General features: G+C 43.6%; 1 protein-coding gene across 5 annotated transcripts in view; it reads left to right on the top strand.

The window, feature by feature from the left end:
* Lrrc49 (leucine rich repeat containing 49) overlaps positions 1-23,171 on the top strand; it is a 120,535-nt gene that overhangs the window by 7,095 nt on the left and 90,269 nt on the right. For 3 of the 5 annotated variants that reach the window (XM_029543523.1, XM_021206165.1, XM_021206166.2), the window contains exons 4-8: positions 930-1,127; positions 1,460-1,562; positions 4,340-4,543; positions 10,024-10,090; positions 14,979-15,122. In XM_029543523.1, coding sequence (XP_029399383.1) covers positions 930-1,127; positions 1,460-1,562; positions 4,340-4,543; positions 10,024-10,090; positions 14,979-15,122 — 716 coding nt within the window. The remainder of the gene's footprint in view (positions 1-929; positions 1,128-1,459; positions 1,563-4,339; positions 4,544-10,023; positions 10,091-14,978; positions 15,123-23,171) is intronic. The other 2 variants (XM_021206168.2, XM_021206167.1) reach the window with 1 other exon arrangement.

The following is a 23,171-nucleotide window of genomic DNA, read 5'->3' as shown; positions in this document are numbered from 1 at the left end:
TAGTGACTTCTTTTGTGATTGGGTTACCTCACTAAGGATGATATCCTCCAGATACATCCATTTGCCCAAGAATTTCATAAATTCATTGTTTTTAATAGCCCATCACGGACTTCTTATCACTTGCTACTTTCAGTGGACTTTATATACAGAGAAAAATATGGGTGTTCACATTTTTGGAACTTTTCATCATTGCTTTCAGACTATTCTGTACTCTTCTAGTTCTTTAGAATGTTTTTCAGTATCTACCTTTTCTTAAACTCATCTGTGCTGTTCTTTATTAGCCAGTAACTAGACACACTTAAGCACAAATATACTGTTCTTTTTAAAAGAGTAGTTATAAGTATTTTTAAAATGTGTGTGTGTGTATGTGTGTGTGTGTGCGCGCGCGCGCGTATGTTTGCCTGTGTGTGTGTCTGTACCACAATTGTGCAATGCCTGTAGAGGTCAGAAGAGGGAGTTGGATCCTCCAGAGTTGGAGTTACATGGGCGTAAGCTGCTGTATGTGGTTACTGGTGATCAAACCTGGGTCCTCTGTTAGGAGCAGCCAGTGCTCTTAACCCTTGAGCTGTCTCTGCAGCACTGACTGTCCTTTTACATTCTGTGTTTTGCACATTGCTCCAGCCTGCTCATTTCATACGAGTTTTTCTTTAAGAGGAAAAGCTTTTTACTATCAGAAGCCAACAACAGCCCATAGACTTCATGGGGTATCAACATTCTCTCTGGATCTGAACTACAGTGTCCTAGATTTATTAACACCCACTTTGGAGTCTTTGCAGCATCCTCTAGTAATAGTAGCTGCCTACCTACATAGAAGGAAGAAAACAATGATGTGAGGTTTACATCTGCTATTCCAAACTGCTTTCTGTATATATCCCATAGCAAAGTCATGCATTATGTAGCTTTGTGATAAACTCTTTGATATTTTGAAGGAGATGGAAGAGTAATAAGTCCTTCGCTTCGTAATAAGTCATCATGCATCTCACCCACGACTAACGTGACAGAACTCAGTGGGCTGGACGTGAGAACTGCCACCACCTCCTTGTCAGCATTTGGAGATTCTTCCATTCAGACACCTTCAAAGCCCAGAATCCGGCAGGGCTGTCATAGTGCTGGCCCCAATGTATCTGGTAATGAGGGGCTATCATATAGTGTACCATGTAGTTGGCATGTAATGTCAGGAGTCAGAATTGGAAAGGGGTAAGGACAGCGCTAGAGTACTTCTGGATCTTTCTGCTGACCTGTGAGGCAAGGCAAAGCTATTTGGCACCCACAGAGCACAGAGCTTAGTGTTGAGACGAAGACAACAACCCACAGTAGTGATCGGCTTCCAGTACAGAGGCTGTGGAAATACCTAGAAAAGATACCTGCAGGCTCCAAAGAGCTCTAAATACCAGTGGCTCTAGTATCACTGCTGCTAAGATTTACCTTAATCAAGTCATGTGTGTATCCTTCTCCATAGGTGATCACATTAGTCTGGTGAGCTCATCCATGCCGTCATTCCCTGTTCTCCAGCGCTCCTCTGAGGAGAAAACTCTTTACTCAGACAGGCTGACCCTAGAAAGGTGAGGACGTTTTCTTTTCTCTTTTCACAAAACCCGCCTCTCCTGTGCGCTTCCCTCAGATGGCATCACCCCAAGGGTGACTCTCCCCAAACACAGTTCCTGTCACCCTCATATGCCCCCTTCTCTGCTTTATTTCCCACCTTAACAGCCTTTAACATGTTAAATATTGACATTTATTGTCTGTGACCTTCTAGAATATAAGTCTCATAAATGATATTTTTTGTTCAAATATGTATCTCAGGCACCTAGAACAGAGCCTAGAACAAAGTGGGCTCTTGATAAAATGACATATAAGGGGGTGAATATCTAAGGTTTTGTGACCTTTATAACCAGGAAGAGATCTTTTATGGTTCTTTGGGTAGAGGGTCAGACAGAACATCTCTGCTGTGCACAGCTGACCATAGCAGCGTACCCCTGACGTGTGGGATCCACCTTCCTGCATGTATCAGGGAAAGGCTTTGTTCTGTAGGCAGAGCTCCAGTTGAGAACAGTATCTCTCACGACAGCTTCAGGAAGTAGGTGTGTTTTGAGATTCCCATTATGTTTTAATGTTTAAAGGATTATGTAGGAACTTCCCCTTCAGTCTTTAAAATGCAGGCAAGAAGAGTAACCCAGTCTTGTGTTGTTTGACATTAGAAGCCATAAGCTGTCACGTGTGTAGTCAAGAAAGGTGGGTGAGCAATGAAGAACCCTCTTGGGAAACATTGCTTGACAGCCAGGAGGTAACAGTAGTGATTTCTGCATTAGTTTATGGATTTCTGGTCAGGGACCGAGTGTTCAAAAGAAGATTCTAGCCCTAAAAATAAATCCTTGGCTCTTACTGATATGAAAGTAGGCCTGGAATACAGGAAGGAAGCCCGTTAGCTCCAAGAAGGAAGCAGAAGTCAATAAATCATGGTCCTGTACAGTGCCAGTAATGGGCAGGCTCATAACCCAAGGTGCTTACAGGTGTGGCAGGACCCTCTTGGCGGGCGGCCATTATACCATGTTGCTTACTTGATTTCAAGGCATAGCAGTGTGTGAAAAGAGGGCAGGAAGTGATTTTCCTGTGAGTGACAACTGACTCCAAGGTTGAGTTTCAGCTTTCACTGCAAGAGACAGGAGGTCGAGCAGGGAAGGCATGATTCCAGCTTTGTTAAGAGCAAAGATGAACATTTCCACTAGTGTGTTCGTAACTGTTTAAGTTACAGTTTACACTACAAATGCCTCTGTGAGAGGATAAAGCACGAGATGATTTCTGAATATGAGCCATACAAAACTGATATTATTTCGCAATGATTTTTACTTTTCTCTTAACCAGCTTCTCCAAGGCCTCTCTCTCTGCCCACCCCATCTCTCTCTGCAACAGTTCATTCTGTGTCTATAGTTGGCTTAGAACTCAGTATGTAGATTACAGTTGCCTCAAACTCAGATGTGCACCTGCCTCTGCTTCCCTAGTGCTGGGATTAAAAGCATGCACTGCTATGCACAGCTTTAAGGGTCTGTTTATAAAACATCATATCCATATGCTCATTAATAGTCCCTTATCTGTTCCTGCTAACCATTCTTTTTTTTTTATTGCAAAAAGAATTCTGATCACTTCCAAATTCTGCCTATGTTTATAACATTCTGATTTATTTACTTCAAAACTCCAACCCATGTGATTTTCACTGAAGCGATGTTTCTGATGAGTCATGCTAATATTGTTGATGCATAGATGGAGCTATATTTTTCTTGAAGAGCCTTTGGATCTCTATGCAGAATACTGTGGGACCATTTTATGGTCTGGGTAGAGCCTCCTTGGCCAAGTTATAATGGGTAGAGTTCACCATGGGCCATTTACTTGTTTGCTTCACAACAGAAGCAGGCCAGCTGACTATATAGAAGAGGCTTGCTGTTAAATACAATCAGACACATGCAGAATTATGTCTCCATCCCATCTCATAGAAGAATGATTGCTCTGCAGAGTTAAGGCTATTGTTGGACAGTCCAACCCAGCATCTAGCTTTCTGCAGAGAGGGTTAATAGGGTTGCCTTGTAATGAAGGTGCTTCATGTGGAATATTCCATGAGTGTCGTCCCCCATTGTAGATGGCAGGGTCTCTTCTTGCTCTCACGAGCATTCTGTGAGTCAGTGATTCTAAAAGAAGCCCATCTGTATGGGTCATGCTCCCATGACATCAGTGACTGAAAACAAGGCATTGTGTGTGTGTGTGTGTGTGTGTGTGAGTGAGACATGGTTTGACCACCTAACCCTTTCCCATAGGAGACAATTACATTAGAAACCTATTGATGGTAATGCCATGTGAAATCAGTAGCACTGGAGACTTGTTTTAAAGTGCACTGAGAGTTTAGACTGAATGTTAGTAATCTCCCTTGTTAGCGCCTGTTGGCTTTTTTTTGTGTACACAATTCACCATTAAATTTAGGTCCCATCCCTGGGGGGGGCAGGAAGTGGTCCAGATTACCTTTTTATTCTTAAATTATTGATTTTATGTGTACCATGTGTGCCTGAGTGTATGTCTGTACCACAGTGTGTTCCTGAGCCTGTGAAGGCCAGCAAAAGGTGCTGAGATGCCCTGAATTGGAGTCATAGGCAGCTGCGAGCTGAGTTGTGAGGTATAGGGAACTGAACCTGGGTCCTCTGTAAGAGCAGTGAGTGCTCTTAACTACTGAGCCATCTCTGCACCCTAGCTCCCTTTCCCTTCTCCAAGCCTGGATGCACTTACTACTTAACAGTAGCTGATGGAGGAAGCAGGGTGCAGACTCAGAATCTTACCGACCTTGCATTTTTTCCAGACAAAAGTTGACTGTGTGCCCTATCATCGACGGGGAAGAGCACCTTCGTTTGTTGAACTTTCAGCACAATTTTATAACTCGGATCCAAAATATTTCTAATCTACAGAGGCTAATATTCTTGGACTTATATGATAACCAGATTGAAGAAATTAGTGGGCTTTCCACTCTGAAATCCCTTCGTGTCCTCCTGTTAGGAAAAAACAGGTATTTGTAAAACAGTTTCTCCATAAATGTGGGTATATACCTGTGTTGTGTGTGTTGGGGGGTATGTGTATGTAGGGTGTGTGTATATGTGCACTGTACATGTGTATGCATATGTTCATATATATATACATATATATATATATGTGTGTGTGTGTGTGTGTGTGTGTGTGTGTGTGTGTGTGAATATATGCATTTATGTGCACATGTCTGTGCTGGTGCTCACAGTGCATATAGAGGCTGGAGGAGCCTTTGGTGTCCTGCTCTGTCACTCTCTGCAATTTTCTCTTGAAGCAAATCTCTCACTGATTTATAGCTTGCACTTTGGGTCTGGGGAGGCACTAGACTGGCCAGCGTGTGAGCACCCAGGACATTCCTTTTTCCACATCTGTGGTGCTGGGGTTTTGGTGGGCACTGTTGTACCCTGCTTTCGATGTGGGTGTTGGTGATGGAGAGTCACTTGTGTGTGCCTGTGTAGGCAGTACTCCTAACTGCTAAGCTATGGAGCAGTTCTTGCCTGTAGCCTAATAGAATCCATCTAGTGTTCAGATGGTAAGGCACAGCAGAGTGACACTGTAGGCCTTAGTAGAGGAAAGCTTGGTGGAAGTCAGTGGTAGCACTGGCCTAGCATTCATGAGAGCCTGGGTTTGAGTTCTAGCACTGAAATCCCTTCATGATCTGTTCTGTGGGGCTCAGCTGGCAGGTCTGCTGCACTGCTCTAGTGCCATGTCTCAACTAAAAGGGAATGGGGGGGGGGTCCTGGCTTTGACTTACGACTTCCTGGGGTATATTTTAAGCATGTGTGCTCACTTGAGGCTTGTATGATTCCCTGCCATTCTTGCTGGTGTTTGCCTGAGGGGAGCCGTCATTCCTTTGTGATTGTCAGATCAGCCCTTGACTCTTTTTCAGAGTCTGTCACTCTCTGTGACACTGTATGCTTTTATTTAATGAGTTGTTTATGTTTCTGATTATATGGGCATGTGTGTATGTTTTCTTAAGTGTATGTCTCTGTATGCCCTGTTGCCTGGTGCCTGTGGAGCCTGTGGAGGCATTAGACTCCCTGGAGCTGGAATTGCAGGCCATTGTGAGTTGTCTGATGTGGTATTGGGAAGCAAACTCAGGTCCCCTGCAAAAGCAGCAAGTGCTCTTAGAGTGGAGCCACCCTTCCATCCCTCAGAGTGTTTTAGTGTCCCATATTGTCTGTGCACTACCCTGGATCCTCGTCTAGAGCTTTGCCAGGCAGTAGCTATGCAAGTCCTGACTCATGGTCTTAGGGGTACTCGAGACTTTCATTTCCGTTTTCCCAAATAGCTTTTCAGTACCTCAGAAGGAGGATCAGCAGAGACTAATAGTGACAGCCTTGTCTTCTGTCCTTTGCAAGGTTTGTGACTGACACCTTGATGAGCAGAACAGTTCATAAGAGAAGATCCCAACACATTTGTTTACGTTTATGTGACTTGGTGCTCTTCAGTTAAGAAGGCCCAAAGAAGCAGGTTAAAGTTCATGGTCATCTTAGGTTGATGGGTAGCAGGCAACTGTAGAGGGATGCGATTGGACAGGGGACTGCAGTCCATGTGGGGACCTGGACAACTCAGCAAGGCTCGTTTGTGCATGCTCGTCCTGTGTCTGTTCGTCCCTGTTGTTCTCTGTGTATAGGCAGGACTCATCTGAACTGAGAGTCTTATGATGTACTTCCAGAGGACGTAGGTCAGAGAGTCTATTTATGGCCTTAGGGTAAAATGGTAGGAAGAGGTCAGTATGACCTTCCTGCTTCTACAGTTTTCTGACTCTAGTCCAAATTATAGAATATTTGAAGTGCTGAATTTGGAGATGTTTTCTTAGCTCTGTATCCCCAAGGTCATGTCCCAGAATTTTAGGACTGTATTTTTCCTGATGTTTTTCTGAAGTTTCTACCAGTGTAGTTTATTAGTTCAAATGTTGTGTTAATATTTCCACTAAAAAATAACTTAAAGAGTTTGAGGGGCTGGAGAAACAGCTCAGTGATTAAGAACTTAAACTGTCCAGGCAGAAGAGCCAAGTTCATGTCCCAGGACCCACATCAGGCCTGCTCTCAACCAACTCCAGCCCTAGGGGATCTGATGCCCTCTTCTGGCCTCTGTGAGCACTGTACACACTTGCCCTTCACACACATAAGCACATAATTAAAACATACAAAGAAAAAAATTCACATAGTTGGAGAGAATTTGGGAAATTAATAAACCATGGACTATCAACATTTGAAGTGACATCAGAAATAAGTCCTTTCATTTTAGAGCTGTGGAAATAGAACAGATGAATGGATCTGGCATGGTCAGCTGTGATAAATACAGTCACACAACAGGAGTTTGTTTCCAGGCAGGTCCCTGAGCAACATGAGGGAGGCCGCCGGCTTACGACCTTAAGGCTCGCCTTTCCAGGCACTCCATGCTGGCTCCCTAAGACAGGACTCCTTTCTGGTTTTGATTTATTAGTGTCTAGCTCATATTTATTCTTCAGTGTCACTGCCTGAAAGTCCCCCTTTTCATTCTTAGGTCAAGATATTTTCTAGAGACATCTGTGATTCCACCTCTTATTTTAAACACTATCTGGGTGCTGGGTCTGGTCACACTCAGTGAGAATCATCTCACTATTCTTTCCACCCATTGCCACTTCTCAGTTTCTCAGAAGCAATTTGTTCATCTTGACCTAGAAGACGCATTGTTTTGGCCTTATTGAAGTTATTGGGGTTTCCTAGACTGAGAAACCTAGTGCCCTCTGCTGTATTCTTATTTTGCTGCAATAGGAACAATCTAATAGAGACTCCTCCTCTTGCCTCTCTTCCTTCTCTTTGGTCTTTTTGCTTGCTTGTTCTGGAAAGCTATACTTTGATTTTCACAGAAGGAGGCACTGTTAAACAGTTGTTTAGGACATGGGATTTAAAGCGAAATGTTGTCACAAGAAAACTTGCTACACTCTCCAAGATCAGGTGTCCCTCAAGTATTCACAGCATATACCTCTGATTCCAAAAACAGCTGCCAGTGCTTCTGGCTGGAACATCTGACAGAAGTCCTACGAGCGCTCTGGTGCCCTCTGAGCTCTGGAGAGCAGCAGGGACCTGACTGAGCATCTCCAGCTGTGTGTTGTGGACGGTTTTCTGCCCCCATGTTAGTCAGCACAGATTTCTCCAGCTTCTTTTGAACTCCCCCAGGCAGTGGAACCAGTGCTGACAAGCTTCTAGGTTCAGATGACCAGGGGAGCTTCTTCAGTGCTGTGCCTGTATGTCCTTTTGCCCTCGGTCTCAGGTTTGATGTCATTTACATGATTTCCCAAGAACCTGCAGCCCCACTTTGCTCTGATTAACAGCACATGGGCTCCATTGAGACCGTAGATCAGAGAGCTCTGAGAACCACCCAGGTTCCACTGGGCCTCTGTATCAGAGTGCTCTGGATGAAGACGAGTTTTCTTATCCCTGGAGAGAAGTTTCGCCAGCAAGCACGAGGACATGAGGTCTCCACTTAAAAATGCCAGGCATGGTTATATACACTTGTAACCCCAGTGATAGGGAGTGGAGAGAGGCAGATTATTGGGGCTTGCTGGTCAGGTGGTATACTCAAAATGGTGAGCTTCAGGTTTGGAGAAACATCCTGTCCCAAAAAGAAAACCAAACCCAAACAACAACAACAACAACCAAGAGAGAAGTGATTAGAGCAAGATATCCTCACATCAACCTCAGACCTTCATACATGCCTCCATACACACAAGTGAGTGTCTACACACACATACACACACATACACACACATACACACACATACACATACATATGCACAAACATACATGCACACACTTATACATATATGTACACATATATATCACAGTGCTCACACATAATCACATACATATATACAAACATACATGCACACACTTATACATATATACACACACATACATCACAATGCTCACACCTATGCACATACACATGCCCCCCTGCACACACACACACACACACACACACACACACACACACACACACCATATTTCTGGATAAGTAGCTTAGCCAGTGTTTGCATAACTCAATATGAGAGCCAGCTGGAGGACAAAGCTAGTTCAAAGGAGAGTAGGAGGAGCTGATCACTGATGTTTTAGCAGCTCTCCAGCTAAGTCTGATTCACATAAGAGTTTGAACCACTGTTTTAGGGCAGATGACAGAATGGGATCAGTGAATTCTCTAGCAACCATGAGGTCAGATTGCTGTTGGAAAGCATGACTCTGCCTAAGCCATATGACTGGGCTCCTGTAACTTCCTCCAAGTGTTCTAGGTATATCAGGAGCAATACAAACAAACAAACCCTAATCCAAAACGAAGTGAAAAGAGAAATCATCTATTAACCGGACATTTAGGTGTTAGCTAGGATGGTTTGAAGTACCTGGCCTTAGGAAAAGGCTTTTGAGTTCACAGGATGCTCATGGTTTGATGGATAGTATGACATACCCTGCTCTCAGTGAAGGTAGTGAGTCTACAAGGAAGCCCCTGGTTTGAGTGAAGTGAACTAGGAGTACTGGTAGATTAAATTGATTTCCAGGAAAAGAATAGGCTCTGAGGTTTTAGGAGAGACAAGCACGGGGGCTGTGGGGAGTGTGGTGTGTCTGAGGGAGAGAGAGCTAAAGTCATGCTGCAGTGGGGAGTGTGGGACAGGAAGACCGTTCTTATCAGTAAGTTAGATTGAGTGGGGTGGCCATGGAGTCCTTCTTGTTCTGGCAATGATGTCAGCTGAGGTCTGAAAGTATTAGACATTCACGAGGTTTAGGTGTGCACTGTGGCTTGCCTTCTGGAAGCACTGTGGAGGTAGACATTGTTCTTTGAGACAATAAATGATGACAACAGGAATAGGTAATGATAGATAGACACTTGGTGGTAAAGGTGAGGTTTTATGTCATTCCCCTCTCCCTATGAGTAGTTATGGTGTGAATCTGTAGCATCCATAGGGACGATGAAAATAAGAAGTATTTTTCATGCTAAGAGTGTGCTTGTGGGCAGCAAGGCAGGCAGAGTAGCCGTAGAGGGCAGCAACGAGAAGAGCATGGGTAGATCTAACCACCAGGGCAGTTTCAATTTTAGCAATGAAATTTAAATTCTTTTATTTTTTTATTTTAAAGCATCATCTTGCTCTGTTGCCCCAAGCTCTCTCTGAATTCCCAAACTTCTGGACACAAATGATTGATCATCTTGCTTTAGCCTTTCAAGTAGTTGGGACTATAGTCATGTGCCACTGTGCCTGGCACTGCCCCCTACTTTCCAACATACACTTTGACCTAAGGTTGGAAGTAGAACTGATTTTTCTCTAAAGTAAGACATGTATGCACCTGTCATACTTTGTGTATGCAGTGGGAGAGCAAGAATTTAAATATTAAATGAGTTATACCTTGCTGCCTCCGCCCGCTTTGACTTACTCATAGATGTGAAGTGTCTGCATTTCTTTTCAGTTCTTCTTATTCCGATTTTCAGAATCAAGAAAATCTCAAATCTGGAGAATCTAAAAAATTTAGATGTCTTGGACCTTCATGGAAATCAGGTACTGTACACCCCCTTTTCCTCCCTCCCTCTTTCCCTCCCTTCCCTCTCTCCCCTCCCTCCATTCTTACATCCCCCTCTCGCTCCCTTCTCCTTTGAAAGTCTCCAGCACATTCTGTGCTATAAATATTTCGAGAATCATGTTAACATTGAATTGTAAGAGTTACATTACGGATTCACTGACTGTCTAAGGTCTTTAACCTTTTGGTGCAAGATTTCCTAGTTTCTTAGAAGTAAATCACGGATGAGACCCTGGGATCTGTCTAGTCGTGACAATCTGCGCTTAGGCAAAACTCAAGAGCCATTCTAATCTTATTGACCCCTTTCTGCTTCAGAGTTTCTCCTTCTTCCTGCCCCTTGCTTCTTCATCAGGGGTCACCTGTGTCCTAGATTTCATGACCATTATGCCCTTGTTGGTTTTTAAAGATGGTTTAACCCTAAAGAAGTGTTATTTTATCTTGTAGCATACTTATTAGTCAGGGTTCTCTACAGGAACAGAACTCATATAATGTATATGTGCTGGCTAGTTTTGTGTCAGCTGGATACAAGCTAAAGTTATTTGAAAGGAAGGAACCCTCAATTGATAAAAATGCTTCCATAAGATCCAGCCTTAAGGCATTTTTCTTAATTAGTGACTGATGGGAGAGGGCTCTGCCCGTTGTGGGTGGTACTGTCCCTGGGCTCGTGGTCCTGGGTTCTGTAAGAAGGCAGGCTAAACAAACCATGAGAAGCAAGTGTAAGCAGCATTCTTCCATGGCTTCTGCATCAGTCCCCACATCCAAGTTCCTGCCCTGTTTGAGTTCCTGTCCTGGCTTCCTTCAATGATGGACTATAATATGGAAGTGTAAGCCAAATAAATGCGTTCCTCCCCAAGGTTGCTTTGGTCAAGGTGTTTCATCATAGCAGTAGAAACCTTAAGACCGTGTGTGTGTGTGTGTGTGTGTGTGTGTGTGTGTGTGTGTGTGTGTGTCTGTGTGTTATTAAATTGTTTCATTCAGTTCAACAATGACTGTCTCCCACTGAGGAGACCAAAAATTTCCTTTTTGTTCAGTCCACAATGCTGGGTGTTTCAGCAGTTCCAGGCTGGTGCAAAGGCCTGGAGGATTCTGGGAGAGCTGCTGGACTTAGGTTTATAGTGAAAGCCCAGAGAGAGAAGTTGGTTCTATCATCAGTCAAGGGATGCCCTAGCAGCAGACCTTGTCAGAAGAATGAGGGCAAGCAGGCAAGAAGCAGTTTCTCTCTTCTGGGTCCATTGATCTGTGCTGCCACTAGTGGATACCACCCAAACTTAGGGTGGATCTTCCCTCTTCAAGTGACCTGATGAAGAACGTCCCTCCATTGCTCAATGGCTTGTATTTTAGTTGATTCCACATCCTGTCAACTTGGGAAACAGATCAGCTGTCTGTCAAACATACTGTTCTTAAAACTATTTTTATAAGTAAAGCTTTTTATGATGATTATACTTTTAACAAGTCTAGTTTGATAATAATAAACACATTGTGTGTTTTTCAAGTTATGATGCACTTTTGAGAGTTCCCAGGCACCTACCTGTGCATGCATGCCTTGGCTTTTGATTGTGTACCAGCATCACCCGCTGACCACTGTTAAAGAAAACCTTCTGTGTGTCAGCGGTTCACCTCATTGCATGTCTTATAACTTCACTGTGCTCTGAAAGCTTGATTGTAAGATTTCATGTTTGTACTAGTTATTTCCTAGAATCTGAGTTTTCTTTCAAAATATTTGACTTCAACCAGCAGAACTGTGGTGTATTTCAGAGAGAAGAGGCACAGTCACTGTGACGTTAGGGTCCTAAAACATCAATCGATGAACCTTTCCGTCCAAACGGAACATTAGCACCAGGGCCTGTGAGATGGCTCAGAGGTAAAGGCAGGCATGTGCTCCCAAGCCTGACGACCTGAGTTCTGTCCTGGAACCCACATGGTGGATGGAGAGAGCCAACTCCCACAGGCTGTTCTCTGCCCACACTCATGCTGGCCCGTGCACACCTCCGCCCTGAGTAAAATGACTGAATGTAATAAAAATAGAGAAAACTTATGCCTCAGTTAAGTGAAAGTTCTTGATCTTCAGAATTCACTCTCATTGGCATTGTGGGAGGCTTCCTGGAATAAGCGCTCTGACACCAGTGAGCATGGAAGAGAAATGTCACCAGTGGTCAGAGGCCAGGACAGCTCCTGAGAGACTTCCATGCCAGGGCCAGGCTGTATACACATTTATATCTGAAGCAACGGGGTGGGGAGAAAGCCAGCATGACTCTACAGAAGCTTCCGTGGCAGTCAGCAGGTTTCTAAGGGCAACAGCCCATTGTCTCAGCTGCTTCTCTAGGTCGTTCTGGTCCAGGTGGCCAGTGAAGCCATGCTTGGCAAAGGGTGTTGCAGGCAGTGCTTTAAGCAAAACACTAACTAAATCAATGCCTAATCTTGGTCTCTTCTAGCTTATTCTACTTCATTAGAAATTAAAGTTAGTGAACATAATGTTAAGTTATAACATACAGTTGCCCTGTGGACATGAAAGTGTCTGGAGGAGTGATGACTGCTCAGGAAACGGATTGGGGAGTGGAAAGAGAAGAGGAGGTGATGTCTTAGTGTCCTTTCTAGGGCTGTGGTAAATACCATGACCAAAATCATCTTTGGGAGGGAAGGGTTTATTTCAGCTTAAAGTCTGTAGTCCATCATCAATGGAAGTCAGACCAGAGCTTGGAGGCAGCAACTGAAGCAGAGGCTATGGAGGAGTGCTGCTTACTGGCTTGCTCTCCAGTACATGGCCAGCCTGCTTTCCTGACTGACTGCCCATGGGTGGCACCACACACAGTGGGCTGAGTGCTACCACATAAGTCAATCAAGAAAATGTCCTACAGACTTACCTACAGGCCAATGTGATGGAGACATCACCTCAGTTGATACTTCCTTCTTTTGAATAACTCTGATTTGTATCAGGGTGATAGAAAACTGACCGGCAGACGAGGAAACTGTTCTCTGGAGACCTTACAGTTGACACACTAATTGTAATAATCTCATGATGGGAACATGTTAGTGCTAGGTATGTAAGGTGACAGACTGAATAAATATTTCAGAAGTGCAGACATCAGGGCCTAGCCTCCTGTATGGGAGTGGTGGGGACTACTCAGGAATCCGGGAGATTGGCTTTAGCGTCTAGTCCAGATTTTGAGCTGGCTTACCGGATTTTGTTTTCCTAGAGATGCTTCAAAAAGATACAAATGTGCTTCTAGAAGATTCTGCTCTTTCAGTAATAGCTTTCTCAGGGAGAACACACCCTCCCTGTGGTTGACAGACACTGCCCTTTCCTTATCCACGGGTGGGAAGTTGTCTTTATTCAAACACCAGAGCGTATAGCTCTCCTGTGTTCAGAAGCCCTGGGCTCTAGTCAGTGTGGCTCACAGCTAGGCTTCCGTTCTCGACATGCCCACATTCATTGTTCGTCTGTGGAGTAGATCGGTCTAGTTCTGCCTTTTCTCTGTATTTTCATTTTTTCAAGCTTGTGTTTTCATTACTGATTTCCCTTTCTATAGTCTCTATGTTGCAATTTTATTGTCTATATATTTAAATTACATCATATATTTAGTGTCAAACTACTTGTTTGTACATGTCTACTTGTACAGTTCTGCCATTTACAAGTCTTTGTAACCTTGGTATTTCTTTTTTAAAATTTTATATAACTGTATTTCACTTTAAAGCAATTAGATGAATAATTTTAGAACAAATTTTAAATATGACCACAGGTTACCTTCATGCATTATCAATTTATAATACACATGCATTATCAATTTATAATACACCCATACGTATACCTCTTCTTGAGCCTAGAAAGAATCCAAATGAGATTGCAGAGCCTAGATTACAGCATGCAAACTATATTATGAGATTCTTTTAGCAAACATGCTTTAAAGTATTATATTTAAAAAATAGCAAATTGTTATAGCAATATAAAGGAGCAGATTAATATCCACGGATGGTGGATTCTATTATTTTAAGAAAAGATGTATGTGCCTGTGTGCATATGTGTTTGTATGTATATGCGTATGTGCACATGCAAGCGTGCATGCGTCAGAAGAGGGTATTGGATCCCTCGGAGCTGGAGTTACAGGCAGTTATAAGCCTTCATGTAGGTGCTGGGAACTGAATTCTGGTCCTCTGCAGCATCAGCAAGCTCCCCCCCTAAGGGTCTCTCTAGTCCCTGAAATGTGTCCCCTTAATGAAAAGTGCTGCAGGAGTGCTTCACTGTTTCTTAAGGGTGGACTGTGAAGGTTGATGAGTCCCCTCCCCCACCCTATGTTGGAGACATCCATCCTGCTGTGCTGTGAGGCTTCCACAAGCTTAAGTTCTTTTGTCCTACAGGTCAGCGCTCACCATTGCACCCTGACTCCTCTCCTGTTGTCATAAGTACTCCTGTTGCAGAGTCCACCTTTCCTCCCACGGGGCTCCTAGTTCCTTCGATTTTTCCATTCAGACTCTTCCCTGTTCTCAAGTCCTGGCAATCCACGTCAGTCCTGTTCTTTGCTTGTGCTCAGAGAAGCTTGATTTGCCTTGGCAAAGCATCGTGAGCCTGTAGCCTGGAGTCAGAGTTGTCTCTAGGACAGGTGGCGTGTAGGCCTGGGACCCTACAGACTTAGAGCAGCTCCAAAGGGAAATTTACTTGATATGTTTCTCATAATTAAATTATCAGCTAGGAGCCTGAGCTAATATTAACAAGTTAAATGACTTCATAAGACTTGCAGCATGAGACACTTAAATGGACTTTAAGTATCTCCATATGAATTTGCACTAAATCTGATGTCTTGAATATTTTACTTTTGGAGTTTTGTAGCATGTATATGCTAATCATGTTCCTTTTTTTTTTTTTTTTTTTAACAGATTACCAAAATTGAAAATGTTAATCATTTGTGTGATTTGAGAGTTTTAAACCTTGCGAGGAACCTCTTGAGTCACGTTGACAATCTCAACGGACTGGATTCACTAACGGAACTTAACCTTCGGCACAACCAGATCACCTTTGTGGTGAGTACACAGTGGACTCCAGATGAGCTCTGCTTCTCTGCAGAGGAAGTGATGCAGATGTGCAGTGTCTTATGTGGTGGGAGTGTCATCCCCCAGTGAAGCAACCCGAGCACATGGTCACTGGGTCCTCAAATGCTCAGTGTCTTATGTGGTGGGAGTGTCATCCCCCAGTGAAGCAGCTGGAGCACACGGTCACTGAGTCCTCATCTTTTTGTCCTGGGCACTGAATTAAAAAGGATGACTAAGGCTGTTGTTGGTGAGCGACAGCTGAGGGATTGTTGTTCCCATGAGAGGCCCAGCGTGCAGATGGAGAGGTCCTCATGAGCGTCTTTTAGCAGTTCTAAGGAGGCCTGTTGATATAAACAGAAGAGTGCCCAGGACTGCAGAGGCCGGTTCTGGTCTCGGCTCCTTCACCTTTAACCAGTTGTGTGACCCTGGGTGAAACACTGGCATTCTCTGGATCTCAGTTCAGATTTGTCTAGAATGAAGAAACTGGGCTTGTCGTCATTTGTGTCTTTTTGTGCTTGCTGACTTTAAAGAAGTACATAGCGACACTTTAGTGTGTGAACAGAGTGGGGAAAGATATAGTGTCAGGACTTAAGCAGTGTGGTTCTCAACCTGTGGGTCTTGACCCCTTTGAAGGGCAAATGACCCTTTCCCAGGGGTCACCTATGACATCAGGAAGTGCAAATATTTACATTACCATTCAAAACAGAAGTAAATTGCACTTATGAAGTAATAACATAATTTTATGGTTGGGGATGACTACAACATGAGGAGCTGTACTGAAGGATCTCAGCATTAGGAAGGCTGAGAACCACTGGACTTGACTGTTGTGCTGTGTGGCTGAGTTAGAACAGTGAGGCTTAAATCATGTGATACTTCCCTCCTCACTCCATGATGGGAGTGTAGGCTCCTCTGCTGTGGCATCAGGAACTGGGCTCAGTTCCCAGTACCCACAGCTACCTTCCCTTTCTTGTGCCCTGTAGAAGGACTTGATGCTTTTGCTGGAAGCAGGCAACTAAATAGTATTCTAATGCAGAGGCCTTAATATATGGATCCATAGGTGGAAGGTACTAAAACCACATCTCCAGCATCGGCATTGTTTGAAAAGTTTCCTTTGTTTCAACACTGTGGAAAACTTGTGTCATTCATGCATTTCTAAAGGCACATCCTAACAGGAGCCCTTCCTGAGTAGAGTTGAGTGTGCTCTCTGGAATGCAGATGTGAGGAACCGAAGATGTCTGGTCCCCAGGCTTTGTCACACAGATCGGTTTCACTTTCTCCTTCCCCAGAAGGTCCAAGGCAGCATGGATGTCTTCTGGGACGGAAGAGGCTTTCAGAACCTTTTCCAAGACATGGATATCGCACAGTTTCTGAGTTGTATCAGGTCCTCTCCATATTGGATGAAATATTGACGTTGTCAAGTCCTCCCCATGTTGGAGAGAGTGGTGGCATGGGGCTGTTGGTTTTCAAGCTTTCAGACTGAATTACATTGTTGGGCTGCTCAGTCAGGACCCTGGGGCTGGGAAGCATCCGAAGAGCTCGCTCGGTTGGGGCAGCAACCTGCTGGCCTGGTGCGCTCCTCTTGGATTCTGGCTTCCCTTTGAAAGCACATGCTGCTCATGCAGGGAGTCATTAAACTGCCGGGTGAATGTCATCTCTGCTTGTCACTGTGGAGCTGAGACAGCAGCAGTGTCTTCTAGAAAGGAAATTGTATCTATTTATGAAACCTAAAAAGACAACAGTAGCATACATTTATCTTCCATAGTGATAAATACAGTGCATGTAACATAGGAAGTTGAATATACATTTAGGAGTGAGTAAGGGTGTAGTTTAGCTCCAAGTTTAAGTCAATTCTAAAGGATCCTCTACCGTTTCAGGTAGGTAATAGGGTTCTTTAACCTTATTTGTTTATTGGCAGTGGACCTTCCTGTATAGCTCTGGCTGGCCTGGGGCTCACATGGCTCTGCCTGCCTGTGCCTGCTGAGTGCCGGGATCCCAGTGGTGAGCTTCCAGGCCCTGGCATGCAACCTCTGCTTTTAAAATCCAAAAGACTTTAAAAACTGAGGATATATAATTTTTTTCATCTTTTCTTGTCCTTAGGGTCAGTTATCATGCTGCTTCTTTCTTTGGAAGGGTGGGAGATTTGGGATAAGTCAGTGTCTCAGGGAACCCATGCTGGCCTTAATTCTCTCTGTAGCTAAGGATTGACCCCCTAATGCTCCAGCTTCCACATCCCAGGTACTGAGGCTACAGGTGTGCTCCACCATACCTGTATTTTTAACTCTTTATTGGCTAGTGATCTTAAAGATTTTTTTTTATTATTATTAATTTTAAGTGTGGGCTCACACGCCTGAGGAGGCCAGAGGCATCGCATCTCTGAAGCAGGACTTAGGGTGGTTGTGAGCTGTCTGACACAGGTGCTTGGAACTGAACCATGTCCTCTGAAAGTACAGTACATGCTGTCAGCCACTCGGCCACCTCTCCAGCCCTGTCTGCTAACCTTCAGGCAAATACTCTGCCTGTGATCACCCCGAGCCCTTCAGCTGGTAGCTTTCTGAGAGTTTACTCACCTTGAAACAATATTTGTATTCAGCCCTGGGAAGGAAATACTTTACCTGTGAACAGGAACCTCTCATGCGCTCAGTGTCAGGACTTGAGTTTGTTTGCCAGTCTTTTCTTGGAAAGTGGGTCAGTGTCAAGCTAAATATCTGTTTTGTTTCCATGGCGTTGTTCCTTTTGAAAGCTTGGGTGTATTGCTTAGGCCTGTACTCCCAACTGTCAGGAGGCTGAAGAAGCAGAAGGTTTACCCTGCGTTTAAGTCCAGCCTAGGCTACATGGCTTCCAGTTCAGAGTGAGCCAGAGTGAGGCTCTGCTTCAAGGAAAACAATGAAAACCACCCCTCATAACTGGAAATACCATCAGTGTTGGGAGCTCTCAGACAGCTTAATAAAGGAAACCCTTTGGAGCACAGCCCAGGCCTTAGGTTCCTGTCTGTGCCTCTCTCCCTTTACAGACGTAGCCTTGGTTCTGAGTCAGGCATCGCCTCCTCTCCACACTTCTCTTTCTGTGTCCCTTTCTCTTCAGTGCTAGCGATCGGCCCCAGGGCTTTACACACACTAGTCACAGCTCCACCACCAAGCCCCCTCCCGGCTCCACTTAGGACATTTAAAAAAAATTTCTAAAGCACACATAGGAATAGGTTTTTATGCCTTTGAGTGCTTCGTGCATGGCACTGACCCAGGGTGTGTGTCTTCTGAAAGCTGCTTTTATTGACACCACACCTTGAGAGTCATTCACTTTAATACCTCTAACTCTAGTTTGCTAATTTTGACAGCTATATAGTATTCCATCTTATGGTTATGATTCCATCCTAGACAATCATATTATTTATAATTTTTCATTACTTCACATGGCACAAATAGTCCATACTTTGTGCATGTGTGTTGAGGCTTCTCTTAAGACAGCACATTAAAAGGCTTTGTAACTTCCTATAATAAATCACCACTGAAGCGTGGCTGCTCCACACATGTCCACATGGTCCCATTACGGAGAATGAGAACACTTCAAGAAAGCACGCCTGCCTCTTCCAAGAACCACCACACTCTTCTCATCTGTGCTTTTCTGTCTCATTGAACACATTGCTCTGAATCTATCCTGCTCTCCTCAGCCATTGAACTCATTTCTTGACCAATGAGAAATTGGTTCTTTGCTTCCTGTTGCCTTCTTTTAAAAAAAAAAGTCATTAGATTATTTTCCATGGAAGAGGAGGCAGGAAGATTATATGAAACAGGATCAGAGAGTTTGCTGTGAGGCTGTGTCTTCTAGTAATGTCAGAAGTTACACCCATAGAGTCTCGCCAATACGACTGCTCAAACACGAGCTGAACAATAGGCATACCAGAGCAGACATGGAAAACTCTGAGTCCTCAACCCTAGCCAAAGAACTAGAGGTAGCCAGGGAATGCTGGGACTAGTCTGAGAGATAGTCTCCTCCAGAGACGCGCACACCAGTTAGCTCTGTGGAAGGCAGCACAGAAACCATCAGATGTAAAACTACTATGTCAGCCGTCTTGAAACTCCACAGATAGCTGACATGCTTTTTGTTTTGAAATTTTATTAAGAAATTGATTTGATACTGTTGGTAACATGTGGAATCATCGTTGATTTTGGTTCATTGATGTTATCTATTAACAACCTTGCTCTGAGCACTTATTCTATTAGTATGTCTGTAAATTATCTAAATGGGTGTTCTATTTAGATGAGGTTTTTTTTTTTTTTTTTTTTTTTTTTTGCTTTATTTTTTTTTTGTATGGCTCTTTTTTTTTTTTTTTTTTTTTTTGGTGGTTATAGTAAAAATTATTAATACATTCCAGCACAGGGTTTCTTCCCACTTTTGACCATTTATGTTCCCAGATGAAAGACACACATAGTCTTTATATTTTCATATGCCTTAAGCAGCATGTTAGCTGGGCCACTGCCTACCCTCCATGCTGTTAGAACCCACTTTCCTACAGGAGTCCTAGTGACTCCTTACTAATCTCCACGTCCCATCTTGCTGGCTTTTCACCCCATTGGGCAGCCTTCTTGGCCACGTTCTCTTGGCTCAGAGACCATGGAAGCTCTCCTACCTCCTACATGTTTTTCTTCTTCCATGATGGTCTCTTCTCCTCTCTCTCCCTCTCTCCTGCACCTCTTCTCTATCCCATGGCCGCTTCTCCTCTTCCTTTCAGTGTCTAGCCCAGGAAACCTAAACCCCGCCTATGTCTCTTCTCCCCAACTATTGGCTGCTGGCATCTTTATTCACCAATCAGAATTAACTGGGTTAATTAACTGAGGGTCCCTCAGGCTTTGTGCAGACTCCAGATCGTGGAGGCCAGCACTTTGCATTGCAATATACAGTAAAAGACTGTACTGGTTGTTGGGTTTTTTTCTAAACAAATAATAGCACTTTCCTACTAAGCATTATATATTTACTGTATGTTGGTATGCTTGTCTCCCACCAAGATTTATATTGAGACCTTGTTACCAGTGTAAAAGGGTTGAGAGGCAGAGAAGGAGGAGGCTGCTGCCCCTCTGTCACTTGAGGCTATGTAGAAGGAGGCATCAAGTGAAGGCCCCTCGCTAGACACTGAATTTGATGGTTCTGTTTTCCACTGAGCTAGAAAAACCTTAGCATGAGGCTGAAGCAACAGAGCAAGTGGATTCTTGGATTATTCCCTACTTTAAAGAAAATGTACGGCATCTGGTGTTATTGGTGGCTGGCCTTGGATGGAGCTCTGTGCAGGAAGAATTCTGCATCAAGCAGTAGGGTTGTTTTGAAGTGTGTAATGATCTTCATGTTTGTTGGAATAGAACTAATTCCAAGGATGCACACATTCAGGCTACATCCATTAGCTGGCTTTGTGCACAGTCCTGAAGACTATTGCTGAGGTTGTTGGTAATAGTTATATCTACACTACATGACATGACCCATAATTCCTTTTCTTCTTACGTTTCTGGTACAGATGTTGTGATGCTCTGCCCACTACAGACAGATTGCAGAGGGTCTACACTCATATCCTTTGATTTCCCAGTTTGCTTCTATACTTAGAAATCTCCAGATGGGAGATAAAGATAATGTCTTCCTCAGCCATTTAGTGGAAGTTAATTGGAAAATTGGCTGGGTGGGTTTGACTTTGACTGGGCAGAGTTCTGGCTATTTTGACAATTTTCTTATACTATGAGGACACTTGTCTTAGTTGTTTTCATTTTGGTCACTCTATCTGTATTTCTACCCCCCCACTGCCACTACTTATAATGTTTACTTAGGATTTTTTCTTGATGAATATTGTTTATTTTAATAGTACTTTCAAATAATCTGCTTTTGGGTTTTGCAGAACCTCTTTGTAGCCTTTAAAAAACATAACTTCGTTGATTTTTCCATCATCTCTCTTGTTCTTTGTTATTTTCCTGTGCTAGACACTTGATATTTTAGTTTTTAGTATTTATTTTTATAATTTCAGCATTCATAGATATAGCTTCTTTCCAAGAGCCACCTTTTTTTCTGACCATGAATCTTGGTCACCATCATTGCTAGCCGGAGGGGCAGGGTTTTCAGACAGAGTCTTCCTGTCTTGCCCAGGAGGGCCTAGAACCTGCAGTCCTCATGCCTGTAGGCCAGGGCCAAGGCCTTCATATCTCTTGTTGGAGGCTGACCTTGTATGGAGCGCCGTGCAGGAAGAATCCTACATCAAGCAATATGATTGTTTCAAAGTGATGATTTTCATGTTTTCTGGAGTAAAACTAAATTCCAAGGATGCTTGCACGCATGCATACACAGGTACACATGCTACACATGCATGCATGAACACACATGTTTACACTATAAATATTTTTAATTAAAAAAATGAAATAGATGAAATCATCTTTCCCCCCAGTGCAGGGGATGAACCCATGAAGCGCAACATGCTAGGCAAGTGCTCTACCTCCAGCCCTGTGGCTCTTTCTTAGCATTGTCATTTAAATCAGATTTTTCTAAGCTCTAGGTTTTGAACTGCATGTGGTTTGAGGGGAATACATATATACATACATACAGGTGGGTGAGCATGCCAAGGCCAGAGGAGGATATTGTGTGTCTTTCCCTGCCACTTTCCATCCTGGCTTTTGAGAGAGGATCTCTCACTGAACTTGAAGCTCACTGCTTCAGCTGGACAGACCTGACAGAGACCTTCAGGATCTGCTTGTCTCTACCCCGCAGTGCTGGGTTACAGGTGTGCACAGAATAGCTGATTCCTACATGGATGCCAGAGGTTGCTTTTGTAGCAAGTGATTACCACTGAGACCTCTCCCTAAGCCACTGGAGTGTATTTTTAGTTTTTGAAACATGTGATTTCCTTACTCATTTTATCATAGCTGTCTTTTCTAATTTAAGTGCTTTATGTTTAATGAATATGGATCGGTTTTTTGAAGTTTGTTATATTGTTATATTGCCTAGCATGTCAGCATACATGTCTAATACATGGTCAATATTTTGAAGTTATGTTCTAGACATTGTAACTTTGAAATTGATATTTCTTCCTGGCAAATTGTCCCTTTCATTGTTATGTGTTAGTGCTCTTGATGACTTCCAACTTTATTGGGCAATATTGTAGGAGCATGTGCTATGTGTATTCTTGGGTCTTAACCCAAATATACACAGTAAGCACAAGCAGCATTATGACCTCCATTCTCCAACTTAATACAAAGTCTCAGGCTGTATTTGTTTTTAAGGAGCTGTGAATTCTTTATGACTCCTTCCTTCCCTCAGATCTGAGAGCTCAGCTTTCCTTCTGTGACGGCCTTCCCAAGAGCACATGAGTTTACTCTAATGACCAGGACATGTTAGGCAAGCCCACACTGAGTGACAGTATCCAAAGTAACAGGCTAGTGTTGTGCATAAATGAAACATTTCCCTGTCTTCAGAAGGGACAGGACTAGATCAGTGAGAACCTAAGCTGAGTAGGATAGATGGGATCCAAGGAGATGATCGTACCTCCGTCTACTCCAATAGTTAAGCACTGACTGTAGCAAAAGAGCACAGCTATGTGTTCATGGCACTATATGCTATGCTACCACTGAGCTAAGCTCAGAGAGGCTGCCTGAGCCCTGCCAAACAGTGCAGAGGGAAGGAGGAGATACTGAGCAACCCCTGAATGGATAAAAGAAGTTTCAAAGTAAGAAGCCATGTCAATAGTTCATAGTTTGCTTTATTTACTTACTCATTTATTTATTTTTTGATTCTTGTTTTGTGAGGCCAAGGAGGGGAAGTCATGTCCCAGCATGACTGTGGAGGTCAGAGAATAATTTGGCAAGTCAGATCTCTTCTAACATTACACTGTAATCCAGCATTGTGGAATAGAGACAAGCAGATCTTGGAAGTTCTCTGTCAAGTCTGTCCAGCCCCAGCAGTGAGCTTCAAGTTCAGTGAGACCAACTCAGGTCATCAGGCTTGGTGGAGCACCCCATGAACTCAGGTCATCAGGCTTGGTGGAGCACCCCACGAACTCAGGTCATCAGGCTTGGTGGA

Source organism: Mus pahari, chromosome 10 (assembly GCF_900095145.1).
Source record: "Mus pahari chromosome 10, PAHARI_EIJ_v1.1, whole genome shotgun sequence".
NCBI lineage: Eukaryota > Metazoa > Chordata > Mammalia > Rodentia > Muridae > Mus > Mus pahari.
This window is presented reverse-complemented; position numbering and strand designations above follow the sequence as displayed.